At 43.7% G+C, this 27,984-nt stretch overlaps 2 protein-coding genes across 4 annotated transcripts in view; one reads left to right on the plus strand and one right to left on the minus strand.

Annotated features, from left to right (window-relative positions):
* SERAC1 (serine active site containing 1) overlaps window positions 1-17,204 on the minus strand; it is a 58,651-nt gene extending 41,447 nt beyond the window's left edge. For 2 of the 3 annotated variants that reach the window (XM_029057387.1, XM_029057379.1), the window contains exons 1-8: window positions 17,149-17,204; window positions 9,542-9,639; window positions 9,124-9,160; window positions 6,166-6,302; window positions 5,386-5,475; window positions 4,863-4,994; window positions 3,041-3,153; window positions 992-1,120 (exon numbers count right to left, since the gene is read on the minus strand). In XM_029057387.1, coding sequence (XP_028913220.1) covers window positions 992-1,120; window positions 3,041-3,153; window positions 4,863-4,994; window positions 5,386-5,475; window positions 6,166-6,302; window positions 9,124-9,160; window positions 9,542-9,632 — 729 coding nt within the window. In that variant the 5' untranslated portion in view covers window positions 9,633-9,639; window positions 17,149-17,204. Of the gene's footprint in view, window positions 1-991; window positions 1,121-3,040; window positions 3,154-4,862; window positions 4,995-5,385; window positions 5,476-6,165; window positions 6,303-9,123; window positions 9,161-9,541; window positions 9,640-17,148 lie in introns of those variants that run through there. The other variant, XM_029057394.1, reaches the window with a different exon arrangement.
* Window positions 17,205-17,328: 124 nt separating this feature from the next.
* GTF2H5 (general transcription factor IIH subunit 5) lies at window positions 17,329-27,776 on the plus strand. The gene is made up of 3 exons (XM_029057407.2): window positions 17,329-17,359; window positions 23,935-23,999; window positions 27,386-27,776. The coding sequence occupies exons 2-3, from the start codon at window positions 23,965-23,967 to the stop codon at window positions 27,564-27,566; spliced, it is 216 nt and encodes a 71-aa protein (XP_028913240.1). The 5' UTR covers window positions 17,329-17,359; window positions 23,935-23,964; the 3' UTR covers window positions 27,567-27,776.
* Window positions 27,777-27,984: the final 208 nt, after the last annotated feature.

The raw sequence follows: 27,984 nt of genomic DNA on the forward strand, positions 1-27,984 counted from the left end.
CTGGGCCACATCCTCCCGCTGTCCTGGAATACCTTCCCTCCTCACCTCCGCCAAGAGGCCTTCCCAGACTGAGCTTCCCCTTTTGCCTCTGCTGCCTCTCTACCCCAACCCCCTTCCCCTCAGCTAAGCCCCCTTTCCACCCTTTCCTTCTGCTCCTCCCCCTTCTCCTTCCCCTCCCCTCAGCACTGTGCTCGTATGCTCATTTGTATATATTTTTATTACCCTATTTATTTTGTTAATGAGATGTACATCACCTTGAGTCTATTTATTGCTATTGTTTTTGTCTGTCTCCCCCGATTAGACTGTAAACCTGTCAATGGGCAGGGACTGTCTCTATCTGTTGCCGATTTGTCCATTCCAAGCGATTAGTACAGCACTCTGCACATAGTAAGTGCTCAATAGAAGCAGCATGGCTCGGTGGAAAGAGCCCGGGCTTGGCAGTCAGAGGTCATGGGTTCGAATCCTGGCTCTGCCCGTCAGCTGTGTGACTGTGGGCAAGTCACTTCACTTCTCTGGGCCTCAGTTCCCTCATCTGTAAAATAGGGATTAACTGTGAACCTCACGTGGGACAACCTAATGACCATGTATCTACCCCAGCACTTAGAACAGTGCTCTGCACATAGTAAGCGCTTAACAAATACCAACATTAAATTCTATTGAATGAGTGAATGAATGAAGTGCTTACTATGTGCTAGGCACTGTACTAAGCGCTGGAGTGGATACAAGCAAATCAGGTTGGATGTAGTCCCTGTCCCACTTTGGGCTCACAGTCTCAATCCCCATTTTCCAGATAAGATAACTGAGGCCCAAAGAAGTGAAGTGACTTGCCCCAGGTCAAACAGCAGGCAAGTGGAGGAACCGGCATTAGAACCTGGGTTCTTCTGAGTCCCAAGACCGTATGCTATCCACTAGGCCAGGGGTTGCTGGAAAAAGAAACATATAAGAGAAGCCTTCTTTTTTTTGATTAAGGATTCACATGTTACTAGCTCACCCTCTGGGCTGCTAAGGCCTGACTGCTTTCCTTCAGAGCCAAAGATGTGAAGTACTGGATGCACTGATCAAGCTCAGTCTGGGGTAGAGATGCCAGCAGTTTTTGGAGTTCCTCTTCGATGGAGTAATCCTGGGACCAAAAAGACCAAAGCTTTTCAGGAAATAGATGAATCCTTAGGCACAACTGAAAGCGGTGGGAAAGCATATGTGGATTCGGAACCAACACAAGCAGTATGTGAATTAATGCTTCCACTTGGGTCAATGATCATTTGAACTGGGTGAGTCGAAAGAACCATTATTATGACTATGGTATTTGTTGACAAGGGTTGACAAGGTGCTTGGCACCGTGCTAAACTCTGGGGTCGATACAAGATTACCAGATATAGTCCCTATCTCACAAACTCTGACAGTCACTGACTCCCAGTCTAAGAGTTAAGGAGAGCAAGGAACCTACTCTCATTTTACAGATGAGGAAACTGAGGCACTGAGACAGTCAGACAGCCAGTGGGAGGGCTGGGATAAGAGCCAGAGTCTCCTGACCCCTAGCCCTATTGGTTTTCCACTAGACCATGCTGAATTTGCACTATACTATCAGAAGAAGTTGTGAAATCTCTTCTGGAGGTTTTTAAGAAAAACAAAGAACGCTAACCTGGTTTCTCCTCAGCAGTGGCACAGGGCAAGGCTATGTCACCTCTTAGGGTCTCTTCAAAACTCAAATTCCTTTTGACCATGTCATCTTTGGAAGGGAGAGGGAGCAGCTCAATGATGCAAGACAACAGAGCTTTCTAGGAAGCTTCTAATTATTCACATTAAATTGATAACGCCATTAACGTTGCTCTCCATGGATAGGAATGGGATTCAGAGGATGGTGTAATGATCTCCGATCCTTCTGTTGGCAGCTGCTCTCTATACCTCTGCAATTTCATCTTTTACACTGCCCAACCCATTATTCAAATTGGTCAACCCCATTTTTGACTGAAGCTTAGCAAGGCAGGCATGTTTGCTGCCGTTTCCTAGCCTTAGTTACCAGGTCATAAACTATATTTTCCCAACAGATTTCAATAATTATTCCTACTACCATCTCTGAATTTTTAACGACACCCTGCTGACTGGCTGATGTAAAATATTAAGTAGTTCAGCAGGCTCAAGTTTCCCAAGCGTGTCCTGAAGTGTTGTATTAAATATACGGATAAATGTATAAAATTCAGCCCTTACAACAGGGATTAGTTATCCTCGAAGTACTTCCCAGAAGTTGGCACACAGTCTCTGGCTGTGATTTGACTGCCACCACCAGGTCCCTGTTGCACTTCCGCAATCTGCATTGCTGTTCTAAGTTCCTCTCTGTTACCCCCAATCTCCTAACCCTTTTTCTAGGGCAGGGGCAGGGCACTTTGAGGTCATGCATAAACCCACCCAAAGCTTCCCCCACTGACCTAGCAGGATAGAATATAAATGCTGCCAATAACTGCTTTATGGCTCAGAACAATCCATGAGAAAGTGAGTAGTTCAAAGATGTTTAGCTCCATTTAACATTTGCATATAAATAAAAAAGAGAAATAGCTGGATGGGTTTGAAGTTACTCTATAAGAAGGATTCCTGGTTTAAAGAAGGTAAGAAGGTTCCTGGAAGCAAAATGACCTAGTAAAAAGAGGCAGTGTTCTAATCCTGGAATCCTGTCTGCTATGTGACCTTCGGCAAGTCACATCACTTCTCTGTGCCTCAGTTCCCTCATCTATAAAATGGGTATTAAGAATGCGAGCCCCAAGTGGGACAGGGACTGCGTCCAACCTGATTAGCCTTATCTACCCCAATGCTTAGTACAGTACCTGGCACACAGTAAGAGCTTAACAAATACCATTTAAAGAAAAAAAGAAGCATTTTGTTGCTTACTATTATAGGGTAACACTGAATACATTTCAATTTTATATAGTCAATGGCTGCTTTCAGAAAACTTCATTTTCAGTTATTACACACTCAGGGAGGATCCAATTAGGATCATTTTATTATTTTTACTAAATTATCTCATTATTTTCATCACTATATCTTTTACCTTTGGCAAATGAGGTGGTGGCAGGAAAAAGCGAAGATCAGTGTCCCTGCTTCGGGCCAAACCAATAGTAGTTCTCATGTCACAGGCTTGAGCAATGGTCCTATATTGGTAATCTGTGATGAAAGACCTTTTTGTTAGGAAAGCAATAACTGAATAAACATGCATACATAAGCACTAGAGATGACAATTGGGTTAAAAATAAAGACAGTATTTGTCAAGTTTTTACTACGTGTCAAGCACTGTTCTAAGCATTACGGTAGATACAAGCTAATCAGGTTGGACACAGTCCCTGTCGCACATGGGGCTCATTGTCTTAATCCCCATTTTACAGATGAGGGAACTGAGGCACAGAGAAGTGGAGTGACTTCCCCCAGGTCATACAGCAGAGAAGTGGTGGAGCTGGCATTAAAACTCAGGTCCTTCTGACTCCCAGGCTTGTGCTCTATATGACTTGGGATAATGGGAAATAATTGGGGAAAGCATGTTGTAGTAGGTGGGATTTCAGAAGGACTTTAAATATGGGGAGGGCTGTGGATTTCAGGAAGATGGTGATGATGACGGTATTTGTTAAGCACTTACTATGTGTCAAACACTGTTCTAAGCACTGGGGTAGATATGAGCTAATCAGGTTGGACACAGTCCCTGTCCCACATAGGACTCACAGTGTTAATCTCCATGTTACAGATGAAGGAACTGAGGCACAGAGAAGTGATATGCCCAAGGTCATGCGACACAGAAGTGTCAGGGCTGGGATTAGATTTCTGGTACTCCTGACTCCCTGGCCTGTGCTCTATCCACTAGGCCAAGCTGGAGGAACAGCATAAGTGAAGAGATGGCAACCAGAAAAATGAGACTGAAGCACAGTTAGAAGATGATATTGGGAGAAACGAAGACAGCAGGGTGGAGAGCAGTGGTTCCAGAAAGTAGATATGTAAGCAGGGTGAATTGGTGGATGGTACTGAAGCCAATTCTGAGAAGTTTTTGTTTGATGAGAAAGACGCAGGGAGCTACTGTGAGAATATTTTAGAGCATTAGAAAGGCTCCCGGGTGGCTACTGGGAGTTATCTGCTAGCATTTGGAAATGACCAAATAAATAAAATAACATTTGACCTACTGTGGCACACTGCAGTCAGAAAATGATTTCTAAAATTGCCCAAACTGGAATAAACACTATCTTGTAAAAACTGAGTGAACAAAAGGTTGCATCTTTCTGCTGACAGAATTTCAAATCTTTCCCTGGGCAGTAAAAAGAAATGCCAACTATAGATATTTCTTATCACAGAATGTATTTCTTCTTTCCCTTCCTGACCATGGGCATTCGGCTCCTGAAAGCAATCATGGTTGACAAAACCACAGGCTCACAGAAGAACAGAAGTAGCATGGCCTAGTGGAAAGAGCACGAGCCTAGGAGTTAGAGGTCCTGGATTCTAATCCTGACTCTGCCATCTGTCTGCTGTGTGACCTTGGGTAAGTCACTTCACTTCTCAGTGCCTCAGTTCCCTCATCTGTAAAATGGGAAATAAGACTGTGAGCCCCAAATGGGACATGGACTCTGTCCAACCTGACTAGCTTGTAACTACTCCAGCACTTAGTGCCTGGCAGGGAGTAAGCACTTAACAAATACCATAAACAAAAAAAATGAAGCATTTCACTGTTCCTTCTATCTTAATGAAAAAATTAAAAAAAATTAAGAACATAAATGCTGAAAATTTGCTTTTTCTCCCTCACAATCCCTTTTCTTTTATAATGCGACAACCATTATCCAAAAGCTCGAGAGGATCCTGACTTGTTTCCAAGGTCAGCTATTTCAGGGAGCCATTACCCTGCCAGTTACTCTTCTCTGTCATTTGTTTCACAGCCTGCAATCGAACCATTCTGTCATCCGACTGACTCTTCTTCAGGAGGAGCCACAAGGTACATTCGTGATCTTCTAAATCTGCTGAACTGAAATGGCCTTTGCAAAACAAGAATAAGACAGTAGCAATAGCTTAGAAAAAGGTTCTTCTTCACCCTCATTCTTAGCTTAAATACAACTCAGTGTATCTTGCAGATTAAATGTTTTGACGCAATATGATCAAAATGTGAGAACTTGGGATAGAGTTAGGATTATTGCAAACAAAAATACCCACAAAATTACAGTCAACTTCAAAAATCTCTTGGAGGAAAAAAATGAAAGGTTTTGTGGTTTCCAAACTCCTGATATTCATATGCCATTCACTGATTTTAAACCCAGTACAAGTACTTTAATCTACTACAGCATGTGATTATTGTGTGTTTGCTTTAAATTTCAATTCAGAATAACCAACCCGGAATCATGAAAATTCTCACCTGGGTTGACTACATACCATCAAAAGGGTTCCGGAATATTTTAGCTGGTGTTGCCAACATTTTTCTCAGTGCTCGGTGAAGTTCCTTCCTTGCCTGGAGTGTGATTCCTAAAAGATCACTAGAGCCTTAAATATGCACACTTTAACACTAGACCCAAAATCCTTTAACATGAAAACAAATAAAAGTTGCTCCCTCTAATTTAGGCAAAACCATTAATATCAGTAGGTGTTACAGGCTTGCAGGAAAGCTAAGAGGCAGCAAGGTGATGACTTTCGAAGCATTTTTGTTCTGACATCTCCTATAAGGAGTAAACTATTTACCTGGGGTAAGCTCTTGGAGCTGATTAAATTCCTCCAGGTAGGCCATTTTCAGCTCCTCTAAAGGTGAATTATTAAATGCTTCCGGGAGAACCCAAACCTATTTTTTCCTCAAAGCAATTTGCTCATCATGGGACTATATAAAAATAATAACGTTGGTATTTAAGTGCTTACTATGTGCTCATGTCCTAATTCACAGCTCTACCTAAAGGCAGTATGCCTGCATTTAATAATCCTCTTCCTTCCCCTCTTGTTGGGTTGAAGATCAAATAAAAATAACATTCAATGTAGCTGAATGTATATTACAAAAAATTACATCATAATACTTTAAAGGTCTATTAATTGTCTATTAATTAAAATGTCAATTAATAATCTATCCCGTGAGACTTTCTTTTTGGCAATATCTACCTTTACAGCTTTTCAAGAGTGCTACTTTGTTAACGATTTCAACACCCATGTGACCATAAATTTTTAACTTACCCAGTTCTTCTCTTGGATTTAAAGAAATTGTTTCCACATATATATATGACTTCAATTTTTCTTTTTCCACTATTTGGGTATCTAGTGTTACTGCCTTCTTCAGGGCCAAAATTTCATATGTGATAAACAAAGAGCCCCTTAAAAAAAAAAACAGGAAAATTCAAAAAGGAATGCATTAAATGAAAATAATGAACTAAGCATTTAGCAGAAAATTTAGTATAAAATTGCTACCCATCAGATTTTCCCCTTGTCAACCCATAAAATTAAGGTCTAAATCTATTTATTCTAAAACCTGCATTTACCAAAACTCTGGGGCAAGCACAGCCTGATCCAGATTGAAACTAACTTGAGCCTAGCAAGTAAGGGCCTAAAAGAAGAAACAGCATGGTCTAGTGGAAAGAACACCGTCCTGGGAGTTGGAGGACCTGGGTTCTAATCCCAGCACTGCCAACTGCGTGCTGAGTGGAGAAGCAGCGTGGCTCAGTGGAAAGAACCTGGGCTTGGGAGTCAGAGGTTATGGGTTCTAATCCCTGATCTGCTGCTTGTCAGTTGTGTGACCTTGGACAAGTCACTTAACTTCTCTGCGCCTCAGTTCCCTAATCAGTAAAATGGGGATGAAGATTGTGAGCCCAAGACCTATCCCTATTAGGCACATAGTAGGCGCTTAATAATAATGGTGGTATTTATTAAGCGCTTACTATGTGCCAAGCACTGTTCTAAGTACTGGGGGGATACAAGGTAATCAGGTTATCCCACTTGGGGCTCACAGTCTTCATCCCCATTTTACAGACGAGGTTACTGAGGCACAGACAAGTTAAGTGGCTTGCCCAAAGTCACGCAGCTGACAAGCGGAGGAGCCAGGATTAGAACCCATGACCTCTGACTCCCAAGCCCGGGCTCTTTCCACTGATCCACACTGCCTCTCTAAAAAATACCAACATTAGTATTATTATTATTTGGGCAAATCAATTAACTTGCCTCAGTCTCCTCTGTGTCTCAGTTTCCTCAACTGTAATATGGGGATTAAACACCTGTTCTCCCTCCTACTTAAACTGTGATCCCCATGCAGGGGGAATCAAACCTCAGTCCCAAGGCTTTGACTGGAGCAGGTAGGTGGTGTAGTAAACTACAGAGGGAAAATGGGGCAGCCACTGACATCACTATAGTTATAATAAAGAAGAAAAAGTACTGGAGTTAAGAGAGGGATTCAACCTCATTAACTTGTGTCCAACCTCATTAACTTGTACCCACCCCAGTGCTTAGAACAGTGTTTGACACACAGTGATCACTTAATACCACTGGAAAAAAAAAAGAAGAAACCTGGCTACAATCCTCTAGACTTTAAACTCCTTGTAGATAGGGATCCTGTCTACCAACCCTCTTGTATTCTACTTTCCCAAGTGATTAGTACAACATTCTGAACATGGTAAATATTCAATAAATGTCGTTGATATGCCACAAAGTCCGTAAACTAAAAGGGGGCAACCTCTTTAGTATTGCTATCACTCCTTTATTTTCACCACATCTCTAGAGGGTACAAAAATGGCAATTTTTCCAAAGGAAAAATTACACGGCTAAAAGAATGAGGGGCCCACCTACTGTCATATGGTACCCGGCCTCCACTATTTGCTGACTTACCACAGCACATGGTAACCTCGCCTTCAACGTTACATTCAATCAATGCAGGTAAATCAATTCTCTCTGCCGCCTCCTCCCCCATCCCCAGGGGTTTTCCGGCCTCCAACTCCCGCACCCTGAACTTGAACCCCTCTCCTCACTCCAGTCCTTTTTCTTCTTTAACTGTAGTGATGTCAGTGGCTGCCCACTTTCCCTCTCTAGTTTACTACACCACCTCCCCGCTACAGTCAAAGCCTTGGGACTGAGGGGTGGAGAATGTGGGGAAGGCGATGTATGACTGGCACAGTCAGAATTGTAGGGCCCAGTCTCTTTCCAAGATATAGCCTAGAATAATAATAATAATGTAATGTTGGTATTTGTTAAGTGCTTACTATGTGCAGAGCACTGTTCTAAGTGCTGGGGTAGATACAGGGTAGTCAGATTGTCCCACATGAGGCTCACAGTCTTAATCCCCATTTTACAGAGGAGGTAACTGAGGCAGAGAGAAGTGATTTGCCCACAGTCACACAGTTGACAAGTGGTAGAGTCTGAATTCGAACCCATGACCTCTGACTCCCAAGCCCGGGCTCTTTCCACTGAGCCATGCTGCTTCCCCAGAGAACCTGTCTGCCTAGCCCCAATCCCACAGCTTTAGCCAGGATAAGGAAGCCATCATCATCCTCATCAGTGGTACTTATTGAGTGCTTACCACATGCAGAGCACTGTGCTAAACGCTTGGGAGCAGACACGACAAGCTACAAAGAGGAAGGGGAAGATGGGACAAGTGAGGGTCAGCAGGTATCACTATGGGTAGCTTTAAAAAAAAAAATTGTGTGTAGTATACATGGACAAATGCTCTCCCTGATACCATTCTTAAACATTACATTCTTGAGGAAAAGTAGCTCAACAGGGGAATGCCTGTACCTATTTTCTCCTTCCTGATCAATCAATCAATCAATCAACGGTATTTACTGAGTGCTTACTATGTGCAGAGCACTATTCTAAGCTCTTGAGAGAGTACAATACAATTAGCAGACACAGTCCCTGTCCATAATGAGCTTACCATTCATGGAATGTTTTACCTAATACCTATAAACAAAATTACATGGACTACAACAGGTAGCATTTAGAACTTGTAACTAAGTGTACAGAATATATTTGTTAATTTGTGCCATAAGATCTAAACTCTGCATTTTTTTTGCTTTTACCTAAAAATGGGCGTTGGCAACTAAAACTTCAAAATAGCAAAGCTCGTTTGGTTTGTGATTTGCATCCACTGAGGTAGTAGGCCTTCAGATTTAGTACAGCCAATTAAACAGATACCCAGTAGTCAACACTTACCCTAAAAAACATGATCCTGTAAGTTTTGCAATATTTCCTTCAAAAACAAAAAAGAGCATACATTAAGTTGGGGAAAAAACTCAACAAAAGATATGGATCAAGCCGTGATCAAGTATAAGGACATCACAGATAATATACACATGATATGATCAATGGAATTGTGGCTTATAAAATCCTTGACAAATCATCTAGTTCAGTCCACTCACACTATATGTGACCCTTAGAAACACTAAAAAAAGAAAAAGCAAAAATACTCCAAGAAAACACTGTACTTTAAATGCTAATGAAGGAGCCTACAGTGGTCTGGTATCACATCACCTTCTGCAGATTGAGTAAACTCCTAATGAATACAGACTACATACTTGGCAACAGTAAGGTATGACCTCTGCAGGAAAATGCTGTTTTTATAACTACTTACGGATATCTTTCCACTGGAGATCACTTTTGGAGGAGGAAGTAGAACTTCCTATTCTTCTACAACAAACGGTGCAATAAGCTGCCAGGGACATTCTGGGCCTAGATAGGAAAAGGCATTGAAATAATTGAAGCATTTTATCACCTCTTGTTATGAAACCTCCTTGGTTTTGGTAAATACATGAAGTTTGATTCTTCCAGATCACCAAAGATCATCTTCTTGCCAACAGCCACTATTCCATCCTCAACCTCTCAGCTGCCATCAACATTGTTGACCACCCCCTTCTCCCAGAAACATTACCCGATCTCAGCTCTGCTGACACTGTCCTCTCATTCATTCATATTTACTGAACATTTACGATGTGCAAAACACTATATTACGCTCTTGGGAGAGTACAATATAACAATAAACGGACACTCCTGGTTCTCCTCCTCTCTCATTCTCAGTCTCTTTCTCATTCCCTCGCTCATTCTGTGTCTCTTTCACGGGCTCCTCCTCTCCCTCCTACCTCCTAACTGTGGCTGAGTTCTGGGTCCCCTTCTATTCTCCATCCACACCCACTCCCTTGGAGAACTCTCTTTCCCTCTAGACTGTTCTTTCCTTCTAGACTGTAAACTTGTTGTAGGCAGGGAATATGACTGCCAACCCTGTTAGATTATACTCTCCTAAATACTTCGTACAGTGCTTTGCACACAGTAAGTACTCAGTAAATACGAATGAATACCCAGTTCTTCCAAGCACATGGTTTTGCAACGTGTTTTGGCTAGAACATTGGTAGGGAATCAGGGACTGCTCACCAAACAGCACCAGCCTGTTTGGAAATGTAATAATAATAAAGTTGGTATTTGTTAAGCGCTTACTATGTGCAAAGCACTGTTCTAAGCACTGGGGGGATACAAGGTCATCAGGTTGTCCCATGTGGGGCTCACAGTCTTCACCCCCATTTTACAGATGGGTAACTGAGGCCCAGAGAAGTTAAGTGACTAGCCCAAAGTCACACAGCTGACAAGGTGCAGAGCCAGGATTAGAACCTATGACCTCTGATTCCCAAGCCCGGGTTCTTTCCACTGAGCCACGCTGCTTCTCTAAATAATAAGATGGAAATAAAATGATGCAGAGTCAGGAGAAATAGTTTGTGAGAAAGTTTTCCAAAACGTGGAATTTTGTAACCACTTTTCCAGCTGTGCCTTGGGAAAACTGGGGGAAAACTGGGTATATGGATACACAGTAATATATAAATTACTAATTGAAGGAACATATCCAGGAAGACAACTATCCAAAGACTAGTACACTAACAGTAATTAGTTGCTAGTTTTATTATTCTTGACTAAAAGAGAAAATCCTAAATGTTGGCAGGCCATGCAGTTCTTAAGGAAGTTTGAAAGAGTAACAAAACACAGAAATCAAATGTATTTATTGAGCACTTGCTCACTTGCACTTGCAGAGCACTGTACTAAGAGCTTGGGAGAGTACAGTAAAACAGAGTTGGTAGGCACAAGCCCTGGCCACATTGAGCTTACAGTCTAGAGGGTTCTGAAATAAGAAAAACAGCGAAAGAAGTCCAGAATGCAGGCAAGCTATGACAAAATGTGATTGAGTGTGTTAAAATATAGGTTAATATCTCGGGGGGAAAGTAATCCAAAGACTATCACATGAGAAATGCCTAGAAGGCAATTGGGATTAAATAGTGGTAAGTTTACAGCATTAGGTATTAATACGCTATGCGCGTCAAAAAGGGTAATGCTATTTTGGGTACAGTACGAACAAGATCCCTGTCAAACAGAGAAGTGTTAACTCTTTTCAAGTTCTTTGAGACTGATCCTACTATCTTTCACACTTGAATCACAGGAAACAGGAGAGAAAACTGGAAAACACTCGGAGAAAAGTCTTCAAGTGTGTACAAGGGCTACAATCTAGTGGGGAAGACAAATGTTAAAAATTACAGGTAAGGGAGAACAAAAGAGTATAAGTCTCTATTGGGTAGATACATACTATGGGTGTGTGTGTGTGTGTGTGTGTGTGTGTGTGTGTCTGTACACATACACACATATGCCTACTTGGGTACTCCTTATTAGGTAACCAATCTGGAAGAAGGTAATATGCTGAATCGCAAGGAGCCAGATATTCTGCTCCTCTACCCACAGTACCCTGCGTATCTTTGCTTTATGTCTTAATATTCAATTTCATCTCTTCTTATGTGTTTGACGCCAGCCCCCTCCCCATTTTAGAGTTTCCGACTGTAAGTTTCTCCCTTCATATTCAACAGAGCACCGCTCTCCACACCTTCAAGGACCTACTAAAATTACATCTCCTTCAAGAAGCCTACTCTAAGCCCTTCCTTCTCCTATTTGCCTTCCCTTCTGCATTGCCTATGCATTTGGAACTGTACCTCTTAACTCATTCTTTCATTCATTCAATTGTACCCCTAAGTACTCTGACATTCACTCCACTCCCAGCCCCACAGCACTTATGTACATATCCATCTGAAATTTATTTTAAAGTCTGTCTCCCTCTAGTTTATAAACTCTTGTGGATAGGGATCAAGCCTACATACTCTTTTTTGCTGAGCACTTACTATGTGCCAGGCACTGTATTGAGCGCTGGGGTAGACACGGGCTAATCATGTTGGACACACTCCATATCCCACATGGGGCTCACAGAATTAATGAGCTACTCATATTTTGTGCATGTGTGTGTAATGTATGTATGCAAATTCACATATATAATGGTACTTGTTAAGCATGTTCTTTTTGCCAAGCATAGCATTGGGCACTGGTGTAGATATAAGATAATTCAGTTGGAAACAATCCCTGACCACATGGAGCTTACAGTGTGGGGGGGGGGGGGAATGTAGGAATTATTCCCCATTTTACAGATGAGGAAACTGAGGCACAGCCAAGTTACATAACTTGCCCAAAGTCACACAGCAGACAAGTGGCAGAACAGGAATTAGAGCCCATGACCTTTGACTTCCAGGCCTGTGCTCTTTCCCAAACTCTTAGTACAGTGTTCTGCACATGGTAAGTGCTCAATAAATACCGCTGATTGACCGAGGGAACATCTCTGAGAAGGGACTGGTTCGGATTACTACCTTTGCATTGTTTCCCAGCATTTAATACAATGCTCTACCTGTAATAAGCTCTGAACCAACATTATCCCCAAGTGAGCAGATGTCAGAAAGCTTTTCAAAGTGATGAAATGATACATAGGGGCTGCATAATATGCCGGAAAATCTTATAAATCTCATTGAATAGGCTGTAAAATAGTAGCACTGATTTGACCAGAGGCACAATAATGGGGGTGGGGGCAGTGGGGAGAACATGGGAGCTGGGGGACGTGGGGCAGGGAGAAGATCAGAAGCAGCAGGGCCAAGTGGATAGATTACAGGCTTGGGAGTCAGAAGGGCCTGGGATCTAAACCCTGCTCTACTATGTGTCTGCTGTGTTACCTTAGGCAAGTCACTTCACTTCTCTGGGCCTCAGTTACCTCATCTGTAAAATGGGGATTTAGAGTGTGAGCCACATGGGGGACTTGAACTGTGTCCAACTTAATTACTTTTATCTACAATTTATTTATTCATTCATTCGCTTGTATTTATTGAGTGCTTACTGTGTGCAGAGCACTTGTACTAAGTGCTTGGAAAGTACAATACAACAATAAATATATTGCTTAAACTATAACATTATACTTATAACATTAATGTATAATACAATTATAGCATTAATATCTAATATACAGATAATTATTATTACATTTTATCTATTAATGTCTGTCTTCCCCTCTAGACTGTGGGCTTGTTGTGGGCAGGAAATCTGTCTGATGTTATACTGTACTCTCTCAAGCGCTTAGGACAGTGCTTTGCACATAGAGAATGCTCAATAACTACAATTATTAGTAATAATAATCTACTCCAGTGTTTAGAACATTGCTTGTCACTTAGGTAAGCGCTTAGCAAGTACCACCGTTAATATTATCATTATTAGCTAGCCATTGCCCAGCAACGTCCCTCATTCCTCCCCAACATCGTCCCCCAAGGAAGGGCAAATCAAGCATTTAGTGCAGTGCTTTGCACACATTAAGTGCTCAGTAAAAGAAAAGCTGCGTGGCCTAGTGGAAAGAGCAGGGGCTTCTTAGGAGTCAGTGGTCGTGGGTTCTAATTCCGCCTCTGCCACTTGTCTGCTGTGTGACCTTGGGCAAGTCACTTCACTTCTCTGAGCCTCAGTTATCTCATCTGTTAAATGGGGATGAAGGCTGGGGGCCCCACGGGGAACAACCTGATGACCTTGGATCTCCCCCCAGCGCTTAGAACAGTGCTTGACACACAGTAAGTTAGAGAAGCAGCGTGGAAAAAGCACGGACTTGGGAGCCAGGAGTCGCAGGTTCTAATCTCGGCTCCGCCCCTTGTCAGCTGTGTGACTCTGGGCAAGTCACTTCACTTCTCTGTGCCTCAGTTCCCTCATCTGTAAAATGGGGATGAAGGCTGGGGGCCCTATGTGGGACAACCTGATCACCTTGGACTCCCCCCCGGCCCTTAGAATAGTGCTTGGCGCAGAGTAAGCGCTTACCAAATCCCAGCTCTGCCACTTGTCAGCTGTGTGACCTTGGGCAAGTCACTTAACTTCTCTGTGCCTCAGTTACCTCAAACTGTAAAATAGGCATTAAGACTGTGAGCCCCACAGGGGACAACCTAATCACCCTGTATCCTCTTCAGCGCTTAGAACAGTGCTTTGCACATAGTAAGCGCTTAACAAATGCCATCATTATTATTATTATAATAATAATAAGCAGCATGGCTCAGTGAAAAGAGCCCGGGCTTGGGAGTCAGAGGTCATGGGTTCGAATCCCAGCTCTGCCACATGTCAGCTGTGTGACTGTGGGCAAGTCACTTCACTTCTCTGTGCGTCAGTTCCCTCATCTGTAAAATGGGGATGAAGACTGTGAGCCTCACGTGGGACAACCTGATGACCCTGGATCTCCCCCAGGGCTTAGAACAGTGCTCTGCACCAAGTAAGCACTTAACAAATGCCAACATTGCTATTATTATTACCAAAGGCCAGCATCATAAATGCGATCGGCTGACTTGGTCTGCGGCCCGATGAGCTTGGATCTCTTCCCCCCGCCCGCCCCCCCCCCCGGCCAGCACTTAGTATGGTGCCTGGCACGTAGTAAGCGCTTCACAAATGCGGCGAGGGCGAGGAGCACGCTCCGTTCCTCTGCTGCCCACCTCCTCACCGTCCCTGGGTCTCTCCTATCCCGCCGTCGACCCCTGGGCCACGTCCTCCCGCGGTCCTGGAATGCCCTCCCTCCTCACCTCTGCCAATCTAATTCTCTTCCCCTCTTCAAATACCTACTTAAAGCTCACCTCCTCCAAGAGGCCTTCCCAGACTGAGCTTCCCCTTTTCCCTCTGTCCCTCTCTGCCCCCACCTTCACTGCCCCTCAGCTAAACAAACCCCCTCTTCCCCCCCTTTGCCTCTGCTCCACCCTCTCTCCCTTCCCCTCCTCTCAGCACTGTGCTCGTCTGCTCATTTGTATATATTTTTATTACCCTATTTATTTTGTTAATGAGATGTACATCCCCATGATTCCCTAGTGAAGCAGCGTGGCTCAGTGGAAAGAGCCTGGGCTTCAGAGTCAGAGGTCATGGGTTCGACTCCCCGCTCTGCCACTTAGCTGTGTGACTGTGGGCAAGTCACTTAACTTCTCTGTGCCTCAGTTACCTCATCTGTAATAGAACAGTGCTCTGCACATAGTAAGTGCTTAACAAATACCAACATTATTATTTATCGCCATTGTTCTTGTCTGTCTGTCTCCTCCGATTAGACTGTAAGCCCGTCAAAGGGCAGGGACTGTATCTGTTGCCGATTTGTACATTCCAAGCGCTTAGTACAGTGCTCTGCACATAGTAAGCGCTTAACAAACACCATTATTATTATATATATCCCCTTGATTCTATTTATATCCCCTTGATTCTATTTATTGCTATTGTTTTTGTCTGTCTCCCCTGATTAGACTGTAAGCCCATCACTGGGCAGGGACTGTCTCTGTTGTTGATTTATCCATTCCAAGCGCTTAGCACAGTGCTCTGCACTTCTTAAGCGCTTAACAAATACCATTATTATTATATATATCCCCATGATTCTATTTATTGCTATCGTTTTTGTCTGTCTGCCTCCCCCGATTAGACTGTAAGCCCATCAGTAGGCAGGGGCTGTCTTTATTTGTTGCCGAACTGTACATTCCAAGCACTTAGAACAGTGCTCTGCACATAGTAAGCGCTTAACAAATACCAACATTATTATTTATTGCCATTGTTTTTGTCTGTCTCCCCCTATTAGACTATGAGCCCGTCAAAGGGCTCTGTGCACAGCACCCGTGCACAGTGCTCTGCACCTAGTAAGCGCTTAACAAATACCATTATTATTATTTATATCCCCTTGATTCTCTTTATTGCTATTGTTTTAATGAAATGTTCTTCCCCACGATTCTATTTATTGCTATTGTTTTAATGGGATGTTCATCCCCACGATTCTATTAATTGCTATTGTTTTTGTCTGTTTCCCCCGATTAGACTGTGAGCCTGTCACTGGGCAGAGACTGTCTCTATCTGTACCGATTTGTCCATTCCAAGCGCTTAGCACTGTGCTCTGCACATAGTAAGCGCTTAACAAATACCATTATTATTATTTATATCCCCTTGATTCTCTTTATTGCTATTGTTTTAATGAGATGTTCTTCCCCATGATTCTATTTATTGCTGCTGTTTTAATGAGAGGTTCATCCCCACGATTCTCTTTATTGCTATTGTTTTAATGAGATGTTCATCCCCACGATTCTCTTTATTGCTATTGTTTTAATGAGATGTTCATCCCCATGATTCTGAAAATGGGGATTAACTGTGAGCCTCATGTGGGACAACCTGATGACCCTGTATCTCCCCCAGCGCTTAGAACAGTGCTCTGCACATAGTAAGCGCTTAACAAATACCAACATTATTATTATTATTAATGAGATGTCCATCCCCACGATTCTCTTTATTGCTATTGTTTTAATGGGATGTTCATCCCCACGATTCTCTTTATTGCTATTGTTTTAATGAGATGTTCATCCCCACGATTCTTTCTATTGCTATTGTTTTCATGAGCTGTTCACAGAGAAGCAGCGTGGCGCAGTGGAAAGAGCACGGGCTTTGGAGTCAGGGCTCATGAGTTCAAATCCCAGCTCTGCCATTTGTCAGCTGTGTGACTGTGGGCGAGTCACTTCACTTCTCTGTGCCTCAGTTCCCTCATCTGTAAAATGGGGATGAAGACTGTGAGCCCCACGTGGGACAACCTGATTCCCCTGTGTTTACCCCAGCGCTTAGAACAGTGCTCTGCACATAGTAAGCGCTTAACAAATACCAACATTATTATCCCCACGATTCTCTTTATTGCTACTGTTTTTGTCTGTCTCCCCCGCTTAGACTGTAAGCCCGTCAAAGGGCAGGGGCTGTCTCTATCTGCTGCCGAACTGTCCCTTCCAAGCGCTTAGCACAGTGCTCTGCACCTCGTAAGCGCTCAATAAATACTACCGAATGAATGAATGACTGACCCCGTGACCCCCCCCCCCTCACCTGTCAGGTTGGCGAGGCCCCTCCGCGCTCTCGCCGCCGCCGCCGAGCACGTGACCCGCGGCCGCCGAGCACGTGACCTCCCCCCGGGAGGCCCTCCCCTCGCGCATGCGCGCTCCCCCCCCACCCCTCCCTCCCGTCCCGAGCCCCGCGCCTGCGCAGTCCGGCGGCGGCCTGAGGGGGAGAGAGGCGGCGGCGGCGGCGCCACGACGCGGTAGGTGGGCGGGGGCGGCTGCTGCCCTAAAGAAAGGTCCCTGTCTCGGGGGGGGGCGAATGTCGTGTGTGTGTGTGTGTGTGTGTGTGTGTGTTGTGTGTGTGTGGTGGGGGGGGGGCAGCGTGGCTCAGTGGAAAGAACCCGGGCTTGGCAGTCCGAGAGGTCATGGGTTCGAATCCCGCCTCCGCCCCTTGTCAGCTCGGTGACTGTGGGCAAGTCACTTCTCTGGGCCTCGGTTCCCTCCTCTGTAAAACGGGGATGAAGACTGGGAGCCCCACGGGGGAACAACCTCACTCCCCTGTGTCTCCCCCAGCGCTTAGAACACATAGTAAGCGCTTAACAAATGACAACGTTATTATTATTTATTATCTCTTTCCCTGAGGCCGAGTCGTGTCGGGGGGAACCACCCTTCCCCCCCGCCCCCCAAGCCTCCTGCCCGGCTGCTGCTGCCGCCGCCGGTAATGATTCATTCATTCAATAGTATTTATTGAGCGCTTTCGATGTGCAGAGCACTGGACTCAGCGCTGAGGCAGATACAGGGGAATTTCATTCATTCAATAGTATTTATTGAGCGCTTTCGATGTGCAGAGCACTGGACTAAGCGCTGAGGCAGATACAGGGGAATTTCATTCATTCAATAGTATTTATTGAGCGCTTCCGATGTGCAGAGCACTGGACTAAGCGCTGAGGCAGATACAGGGGAATTTCATTCATTCATTCAATAGTATTTATTGAGTGCTTACGATGTGCAGAGCACTGGACTCAGCGCTGGGGTAGATACAGGGGAATTTCATTCATTCAATAGTATTTATTGAGCGCTTACGATGTGCAGAGCACTGGACTAAGCGCTGGGGTAGATACAGAGGAATTTCATTCATTCAATAGTATTTATTGAGTGCTTTCGATGTGCAGAGCACTGGACTAAGTGCTGGGGTAGATACAGGGGAATTTCGTTCATCCATTCATTCAATAGTATTTATTGAGCGCTTTCGATGTGCAGAGCACTGGACTAAGCGCTGGGGTAGATACAGAGGAATTTCATTCATTCAATAGTATTTATTGAGCGCTTATGATGTGCAGAGCACTGGACTAAGCGCTGGGGTAGATACAGGGGAATTTCATTCATTCATTCAATAGTATTTATTGAGCGCTTACGATGTGCAGAGCACTGGACTCAGCGCTGGGGTAGATACAGGGGAATTTCATTCATTCATTCAATAGTATTTATTGAGCGCTTACGATGTGCAGAGCACTGGGGTAGAAACAGGGTAATTTCATTCATTCAGTAGTATTTATAATAATAATGTTGGTATTTGTTAAGCGCTTACTATATGCAGAGCACTGTTCTAAACGCTGGGGTAGACACAGGGGAATCAGGTTGTCCCATGTGGGGCTCACAGTCTTAATCCCCATTTTACAGATGAGGTAACTGAGGCACAGAGAAGTGAAGTGACTTGCCCATAGTCACACAGCTGATAAGTGGCCGAGCCGGGATTCGAACCCATGACCTCTGACTCCAAAGCCCGGGCTCTTTTATTGAGCGCTTACGATGTGCAGAGCACTGGACTAAGCACTGGGGTAGATACAGCGGAATTTCATTCATTCAATAGTATTTATTGAGCGCTAACGATGTGCAGAGCACTGTACTAAGCGCTTGGAAGGGACAAATCGGCAACAGATAGAGACAATCCCTGCCCATTGACGGGCTCACAGTCTAATGGGGGGAAACAGACAGACAAGAACAATAGCAATAAATAGAATCAAGATGATGATGATGCAGCGTGGCTCAGTGGAAAGGGCCCGGGCTTGGGAGTCAGAGGTCATGAGTGCGAATCCCGCCTCTGCCCCATGTCAGCTGTGTGACTGTGGGCAAGGTACGTCACTTTTCTGTGCCTCAGTTCCCCCATCTGTAAAATGGGCATTAACTGAGTCTCATGTGGGACAACCTGATTACCCTGTATCTCCCCCCGTGCTTAGAACATTGCTCTGCACGTAGTAAGCGCTTAACAAAAACCAACATAATCATTATTATTATAATAATAAGCAGCATGGCTCAGTGGAAAGAGTCCAGGCTTAGGAGTCAGAGGTCATGAGTTCGAATTCCGACTCTGCCCCTTGTCAGCTGTGGGACGATGAGCAAGTCACTTCACTTCTCTGGGCCTTAGTTCCCTCATCTGTAAAATGGGGGTGAAGACTGTGAGCCTCACGTGGGACAACCTGATTCCCCTGTATGTACCCCAGCGCTTAGAACAGTGCTCTGCACGTAGTAAGCACTTAACAAATGCCAACACAATGATGGCGGTGGTGGCGGCCGCCGCTGCCCCCCGCGCCCCAAGCCGCCGCACCACTGGTCTGCCCTGGCTGCTGGGTCTGCGCTTGCGCACCCACCCTTCATTCATGAATTCATTCAATCGCATTCGTTCAATTCATTCAATCGTATGAATTAATAATTATTCATGATTATTCATTAATAATAATGTTGGTATTTGTTAAGCACTTACTATGTGCAGACCACTGTTCTAAGCGCTGGAGGAGATAGAGGGGAATGAGGTGGGCCCACGTGAGGCTCACAGTCTTCACGCCCATTTTAATAATGTTGGCATTTGTTAAGCGCTTACTAATGTGCAGAGCACTGTTCTAAGCACTGGGGTAGATAGAGGGGAATGAGGTTGCCCCACGTGAGGCTCACAGTCTTCATCCCCATTTTACAGATGAGGGAACTGAGGCCCAGAGAAGTGAAGTGACTTGCCCACAGTCACACAGCTGACAAGGGGCAGAGTTGGGATTCGAACCCATGACCCCTGACTCTCAAGCCCGGGATCTTTCCATTGAGCCATGCTGCTTATTATTATAATAATAATGATGATGGTATTTGTTAAACACTTACTATAATAATGTTGGTATTTGTTAAGCATTTACTACGTGCAGAGCACTGCTCTAAGCGCTGGGGTAGATACAGGGGAATGAGGTTGTCCCACCTGAGGCTCACAGTGTTCATCCCCATTTTACAGAGGAGGGAACTGAGGCCCAGAGAAGTGAAGTGATTTGCCCACCGCCACACAGCTGACAAGGGGCAGAGCCAGGATTGGAACCCATGAACTCTGACTCCCAACATGTTAATTCATTCATTCCATCATATTTGGTGAGCGATTACTGTGTGCAGAGCACTGTACTAAGCGCTTGGAATGGACAGTCGGGCAACAGAGAGATACCCCACCGCACCCACTGCTCCTCCCCCTATTTCCCTCCACACTGTCCTCATTTGTCTGTATTATTTATTGCCCTATTTATTTTGTTAATTCAATAGTATTTATTGAGCACTTACTATATGCTGAGCCCTGTACTAAGTGCTTGGAATGTACAATTCGGCAACAGAGAAAATCCCTGCCCAATGACGGGCTTACAGTCTAATCCGGGGAGACAGACAAAGACAAGACAACTTAATCGCAATAAATAGAATCAAGGGGATGAACACCTCATTAACAAAATAAATAGCGTAATAAAAATATATACAAATGAGCACAGTGCTGAGGAAGGGAGAGGGGGAGGAGCAGAGGGAAAGGGGGCTTAGTTGAGGGGAGGTGAAGGGGGGGCAGAGGGTAAAAGGGAAGCTCAGTCTGGGAAGGCCTCCTGGAAGAGGTGAGCTCTCAGTAGGACTTTGAAGAGGGAGTTAGTTTGGCGGAGGTGAGGAGGGAGGGCATTCCAGGACAGCGGGCGGACATGCAGTGTACATCCCCTTGATTCTGTTTATCTTGTTAATGTTGTCTTGTTTTTGTTTCGCTGAGTTTTGCTCTGCCATCTGTCTCCTCCGATTAGACTGTGAGCCCGCCTTGGGCAGGGATGGTCTCTATGTATTGCCAAATTGTACATTCCAAGCGCTTAATAGAGTGCTCTGCACATAGTGAGCGCTCAATAAATACTACTGAATGAATGGACAATCGATGCCCAACACCGGGCTCGCGGTCTCAACGCAGGAGACAGACAACAAAACAAAACAATCATTCATTCAATCATATTTACTGAGCGCTTACTGTGTGCAGAGCACTGTACTAAGCTCTTGGAGTTTACAATCCGGCAACAGATGGAGACAATCCCTGCCCAACAACGGGCTCACAATCTAAACGGGGGAGACAGAAAACAAAACAAAAATCATTCAGTTTATTCAATCCTATTTATTGAGCACTTACGTGCAGAGCACTGTAGTAAGGGCATAGAAAGTACGATTTACCAACCCCCCCCCGCCCATCCCCCAAAAGAACCGGAGTGGACATCAGTTGGCCCCAGATATTCCCATCCGTTCTAGGCTGTGAGCCCGTTCATTCATTCAGTCATATTTATTGATGATAGTGCTGATGGCATTTGTAAAGCACTTACTATGTGCCAACCACTGTTGTAAGTGCTGGGAGGGTACAAGGTAATGAGGTTGTCCCATATGGGGCTCACAGTCTTAATCCCCATTTTCCAGATGAGGAAACTGAGGCTCAGAGAAGTGAAGTGACTTGCCCACAATCACACAGTTGACAAGTGGCAGATCTGAGATTAGAACGCAACACCTTTCACTCCCAAGCCCGGGCTCTTACTGAGCGCTTGGTATGTAAAGAAGCAGCATGGCTTAGTGGAAAGAGCATGGGCTTTGGAGTCAGAGGTCATGAGTTCGAATCCCAGCTCTGCCACTTGTCAGCTGTGTGACTGTGGGCAAGTCACTTAACTTCTCTGAGCCTCAGTTCCCTCAACTGTAAAATGGGGATTAAGACTGTGAGCCCCATGTGGGACAACCTGATTCCCCTGTGTCTACCCCCAACGCTTAGAACAGTGCTCTGCACATAGTAAGTGCTTAACAAATACCAACATTAACATTAAGAACACTGTACTAAGTGTTTGTGGGGTAGGGATCGCCTCTTATCTGTTGCCGAACTGTACTTTCCAAGCGCTCAGTACAGTGCTTTGCACACAGTAAGTGCTCAATACATCCCATTGAATGGATGAATGAAGGCCCTGGCTCACCTGTTAGTAGGGGGCTTGAACAAGGGAAGCCTTGGGAGAAGCAGTATCACACTGGAATGCTTAATAGTTTTTATTCATAATAGTAATTATGGTATTGTTAATCGCTTACCATCTGTCAGGCACTATATTGATATCACCGTTTATTGTGGTGGTGTATTTCCCCAAGCCCTCAGTGTAGTGGATAGAGCCTGCGCCTGGGAGTCAGGAGGTTAAGGGTTCTAATCCCAGCTCTGCCAGCTTGACTGCTCTGTTATCTTTGGCAAGTCACTTTACTTCTCTGTGCCTCGGTGACCTCATCTGTAAAATGGGGATGAAGACTTTGAGCCCCACGTGGGACAACCTGATCACCTTGTATCTACCCCAGGGCTTAGAACAGTGCTTGGCACATAGGAAGCACTTAACAAAATACCATCATTATTATTACTATAAAATGGGAAGTGAGATTGTGAGCCCCATGTGGAACAGGAACTGTGTCCAACTCGATTTGCTTGTATCCACTCCGGCTCTTAATACGGTGCCTGGCACGTAGTAAACAATTAACAAATACCACAATTATTATTATGATTACAAGGCTCTGTATGCAGTAAGCTCTTGATCATATTTATTGAGGACTTTGTGCGGAGCACTGTACTAAGCACTTGGGAGAGTACAATGCGACAAAAAACAGACACATTCCCTGACCACAATGAGTTCACAGTCTGGGGCAGGGGGTGACTGTGAGCCCGTCACTAGACAGGGATTGTCTCTCTCTGTTGGCGAATTGTACATTCCATGCGCTTAGTACAGTGCTCTGCACATAGTAAGCACTCAATAAATGCTATTGAATGAGACAGGCATTAATGTAAATAAATATATTGCAGATCTGTCCATAAGTGCTGTGGGGCTGGGAGGGGGGAAGAACAGAGGGAGCAAGTCAGGGAAATGCAGAAGGGAGTGGGAGAAGAGGAAGAGGGACTTAATCAGGGAAGGCCTCTGGAAAAGATATGCCTTCAGTAAGGCTTTAGAGAGTAAACCGATCATGGACTATTTAAAATGGAGTGACTGCATTTCCTCTGGGGAACAGTTTGGATTTTCTAGGATTTTCTATTTCAAAAATGGTTAATGGAACATGTGGGGTTTCCAAAGCTAAGATTGTATATCATTCTTTGTGATCACTTATGCCGATGTACAGGAGAAAATTTTTGCTTCTGCTTTGCAATTGAAACGATATTGGCAATTTGTAGGTGAAACAGCTGGGCAGTCAAGGTGTTTGTGTATATATGTAATAATCCCGAACCCAATTATCTTGTATCTACCCCAGCGCTTTGAACAGGGCTTGGCACTGAAATACTAGTATTATTATTATTATTATTACGTGTTTATATATAAAAACTCCAAATTGGGACTTTATTTCTCGATTATCCACTGTAATGATTATAATAAGGTATAAGTTGGATATGAAATAATTATTTTTAAGATTGATATTTTCACCATGCTAAACTTTATTTCACTTATTTTCCCCAAAGGACAATTGAAAGTTTGAGAAACTGATTGAAATAACTTTGAATTACTCTCCTCTTTATTGTCACTAGACAGAATCCAGTCTTCCAAACTGGGAGAAAATGGTGAACGTCCTGAAAGGAGTCCTTATTGAATGGTAAGTAGGATATTCTCTTTTCTTCCAAATTTTAATTCTTCTTTACCCTTCTAAGTTTATTTGAAAAGCATGACGTTAAATCCTGTGTGCTGTTTTTCCTCCACCCCATTTCCCAGATCCACCTCTTTCTCTTCATGAAAATGGCAACCATCCTAGTGTGGACCCTGAACATACTGTAGCAGCATCCTCACTTGTTTTGGCTCATCCCCCCCAGGACTCTCTGTTCAGTATGTTTTGTTATAACAATTACCACAAAAATACAAACTGTCCATTCTATGGTGTTTCCAGTGACAGTGTATGGATCCGGAAGCTGGACAGTGTTGGTGTTGGTCTTTAGACACATCATCAGGAGGCCTAATTGTCTGGAAAAGACACTAATACTAGGAAAAGTCCAGGAAAAACCTGGAAGAGGCAGACCAGCAGCTAGGTGGTTAAAGACCATAACAATGATAATAGAAGAACGATTAGCAAGGTTACGTATTATGGGAGAAGATAGGACGCTCAGGTGGTGTCTAAAGTTGGTGTTGGAGAAGGCTTTTACGAATACCGTGGACTGCCCAAAAAACAAACAAATGGGTTTTGGAGCACATTAAGCCAGTGTGGTCATTGGAAGGCCAAATGACTTAGATTAGCATATTTTAGACATCATCAGGAGGCCTAATTGTCTGGAAAAGACACTAATGCTAGGAAAAGTCCAGGGAAAACCTGGAAGAGGCAGACCAGCAGCGAGGTGGTTAAAGACCATAACAACGATAATGGAAGAACAATTAGCAAGGTAACGGATTATGGGAGAAGATAGGACGTTCTGGAGAAAATGTATCCATAGAGTCTCTCTGAAATGGAAATGGCTCGCCAGCATTTGATAATAGTAATAATAATAGCTACCTCCTTTTTTCCCATGCTGTTGATCCAGTGGAAAGACTACTGTTAATCAGATCAGGATTCTAGTGTCAGTTGTACCTTTAGACTGTAAATTCGTGATAGCAGGGACCGTGTCTACCAACTCTGTTGTCCTGTACTCTCCCAAATGCTTATTACAGTTCTCTGTTCGTGGTAAGTGCTCTGTAAATGCCATTGATTGATGAAGAGCTGGCTAACTTCAATTGTATTTATTGAGTGTTTACTGTGTGCAGAGCACTGTACTAAGCGCTTGTAGTCCTCCTGCCTGGAACTCCACCCACCCCTCTATCCCCCCCAGAACCTCCACATCACAGCTCTCCCTTTTATCAAAGCCTTATTGAAAACCCATCATCAGGAGGCATTTCCTGATATAGCTCCTCCTTCTCAAGTTGCCAGTTCTCTTGAGTCCTCTCCATCTATCCTTAGCACTTGTACTTTATTTTTCCATTTATCCTATAATTCATCTACCAACAGTTGTCCTCTCTCTTGTTCTCACTGTGTATAATTTACCTCTGTCTCACTCTCCATTGTTAGATTGGAAGCTTCACAAGGATAGAGACTGTCTTCTGCATTTATCATATTCTCCCAAAAGCTACTACAACATAAGTACCATTGATGAAGGCCTTTAAATTTGTCTGTAGGAATTCTTGCTATCTATGTACTTGGAAAACTGAAATCAACATATCTATAGTCTGTATGAGAAAGTATTCATTTAGCTGGATGTCTACCCAAAGGACCACACCAGTCAACACACAGTAGTCACTCAATAAATTCCACTGATTGATTGATACCAACACTTGTGCACTCAATCCTCTGAGAGCTGGGGATTATTTTCTTCCCCTCTCAGCTAAATCTGATTATTATCTCAACACAAATAGCTGTGAATTGGGGAGTTAAAGAAATTTCTTCCTTCTCACCAAAGAAAAGTAGCCTAGTTGGAATTGAGTATGTTCTCTCTTCTACTCTGAAAGATGCATCCTGTTTATTTTAAATTTTCCATTCTGGTATCCCATAGTCATCATCATCATAAGTAATATTTATTGAGCATTGTGCTAACTATATGGGGGAGTACAGTAAAATAGAAATGAAGGTCGTGCCCCTCATAAGAGTTTTCAGTCTAATCGGTCAATTCACAAATTGGTAAAATTCTGTATTCTTTGGATAACAGGCAGTGGGGAAGCCAAGCAACAACTCAGCACTATCCATTCAATGTAAGGTAGCTTCTGGCCAAGATGGAAAGTCTTTAAGGATGTGTTCACTGCCAATTCATCTGGTATTTTATAACTTCTAAGGTGTTTCTAGTCAGCCACTCATGTTGATTTTTTTTTTTGGTCAGGAAATAGACCTACTTGCACTCAACAGGACAGTTCATATTTTGTAATCAACAGGTCGTCCAATTTGAGACAAAGTCAAATTCAAGTTAAGGCTGGGAGAGATTCTGAGAACAAAATAAGTGAGAAAAAACACTTGGAATCTTGAGAAGAATGAAGGAGAATAAGTGTAGAAGAGTGAGCAGGGATTGTCTCTATTTGTTGCTGAATTGTACTTCCCAAGTGCTTAGTACAGTGCTCTGCACACAGTAGGCACTCAATAAATACGATTGAATGAACTCCCCTTCTGGAGAGAGTTGAACCATTTTTCTGTCAATCTCTCCCCCCATGGGGTGCAGGAGAAGAGAGTAGCAATCTAAGGGAGCAACTGCTTGGCTTCAAAACTTTCACCTCTGCTTTCAACCCTTCATATCACCAGTTCCCTCTTTCATGTCTAGATTCCTGACTCTTGTAACCCATATTCTGGGTAAAATGAATTCCAAACTTTTTGAGCTTCACAGCACAGCTAGAACTTGACCCCATTATATGCCTATCTCTGAGATGGAATGATAATCATGGTTCTGGATTTGCAGTGACTTGCACTGTACTTGTTTATCGCTGCTAACTGAAGCTACTAGCAACTGTTTCTGAGACCAAAACTTAACTCACAAGATTGATATATTCAAGTATCATTTTTTAAAAATCCTGATAAACAGTGAGGAAATTCTCCCAGAATAATGATAGTAGTAAAATTTCCAATCCCAACTCTGCCACTTGTTTGCTTCGTAACCTTGGGCAAGTCATTTGAACTTTTCTGTGCCTTAGTTTCCTCCACTGTAAAATTGGGATTAAAACCTCCTCCCTCCTACGAAGACTGTGAGTCCTATGTGGGACAAGGACTGTGTCTGACCTGATTGTCATGTATCTACGCTAGCGTTTAATGCAATGTCTGTCTTGTAGTAAGCACTTAACAAATACCATTTGGAAAAAAAGCAGTACCATCTATCTTAGTACGGTGTTCTGCACATAATAAGCACTCAATAAGTATGATTGATAGTAATTCACATTTACCTAAGCCTTATGATCAGCTTAATGTGGGAACTTGTGTATTTTGCTGTCTGTAACCTGTCGGTTGTAACATTGAGGTAGGCTCTGATGTGTGTTTAATCTCCACAGCGACCCAGCCATGAAGCAGTTTCTGCTGTACTTGGACGAGTCAAACGCCTTGGGCAAGAAGTTCATCATACAAGATTTAGATGACACCCATGTCTTTGTATTAGCAGAGTTGGTTAACCTCCTCCAGGAACGAGTGGGCGAGCTAATGGACCAAAACTCTTTTCCTATTACCCAGAAGTGAAAAAGACAGGAAGATGGGAATCGGGCCATGTAGAAATGTAGAAATTGCAGCCCGAGTATGGCGCTTACTGCCCCAGAGCTTGGGTGTGATGTGATGTAGGAAATTGCTTTGGGATGATCACCCAGGGCTGGTATGGTTTCTTCAGTCTACTTATTGGTTCTGTTTTGTTGGTAAAATATAACTTTGAATAAAAAGGAACTTTTCCAAAAATTGGCCTAGATTTGCATTTCTGTCTACAGTATTAAAAATAAAGAACACAGTTGGATGTGCTCATTCCAGCTTGCCAAGATTAAGACACCTACCTGCCGAGCTCTTTTAGATGTCCTAGCTATTTACATTCAGGACTAAAACAGCATTCACTTATGATAATTCTGTCTAAAGAATTTATTTTGCCTCTAAACTTCCTATTGTATTGACA

Source organism: Ornithorhynchus anatinus, chromosome 2, assembly GCF_004115215.2.
Source record: "Ornithorhynchus anatinus isolate Pmale09 chromosome 2, mOrnAna1.pri.v4, whole genome shotgun sequence".
Taxonomy (NCBI): domain Eukaryota; kingdom Metazoa; phylum Chordata; class Mammalia; order Monotremata; family Ornithorhynchidae; genus Ornithorhynchus; species Ornithorhynchus anatinus.

Coding starts and splice junctions, on each gene's coding strand:
- GTF2H5 (XM_029057407.2), top strand. CDS start 23,965: ATGGTGAACGTCCTGAAAGGAGTCCTTATTGAATG. Junction 24,000..27,385: donor AAAGGAGTCCTTATTGAATG/GTAAGTAGGATA, acceptor TAATCTCCACAG/CGACCCAGCCATGAAGCAGT.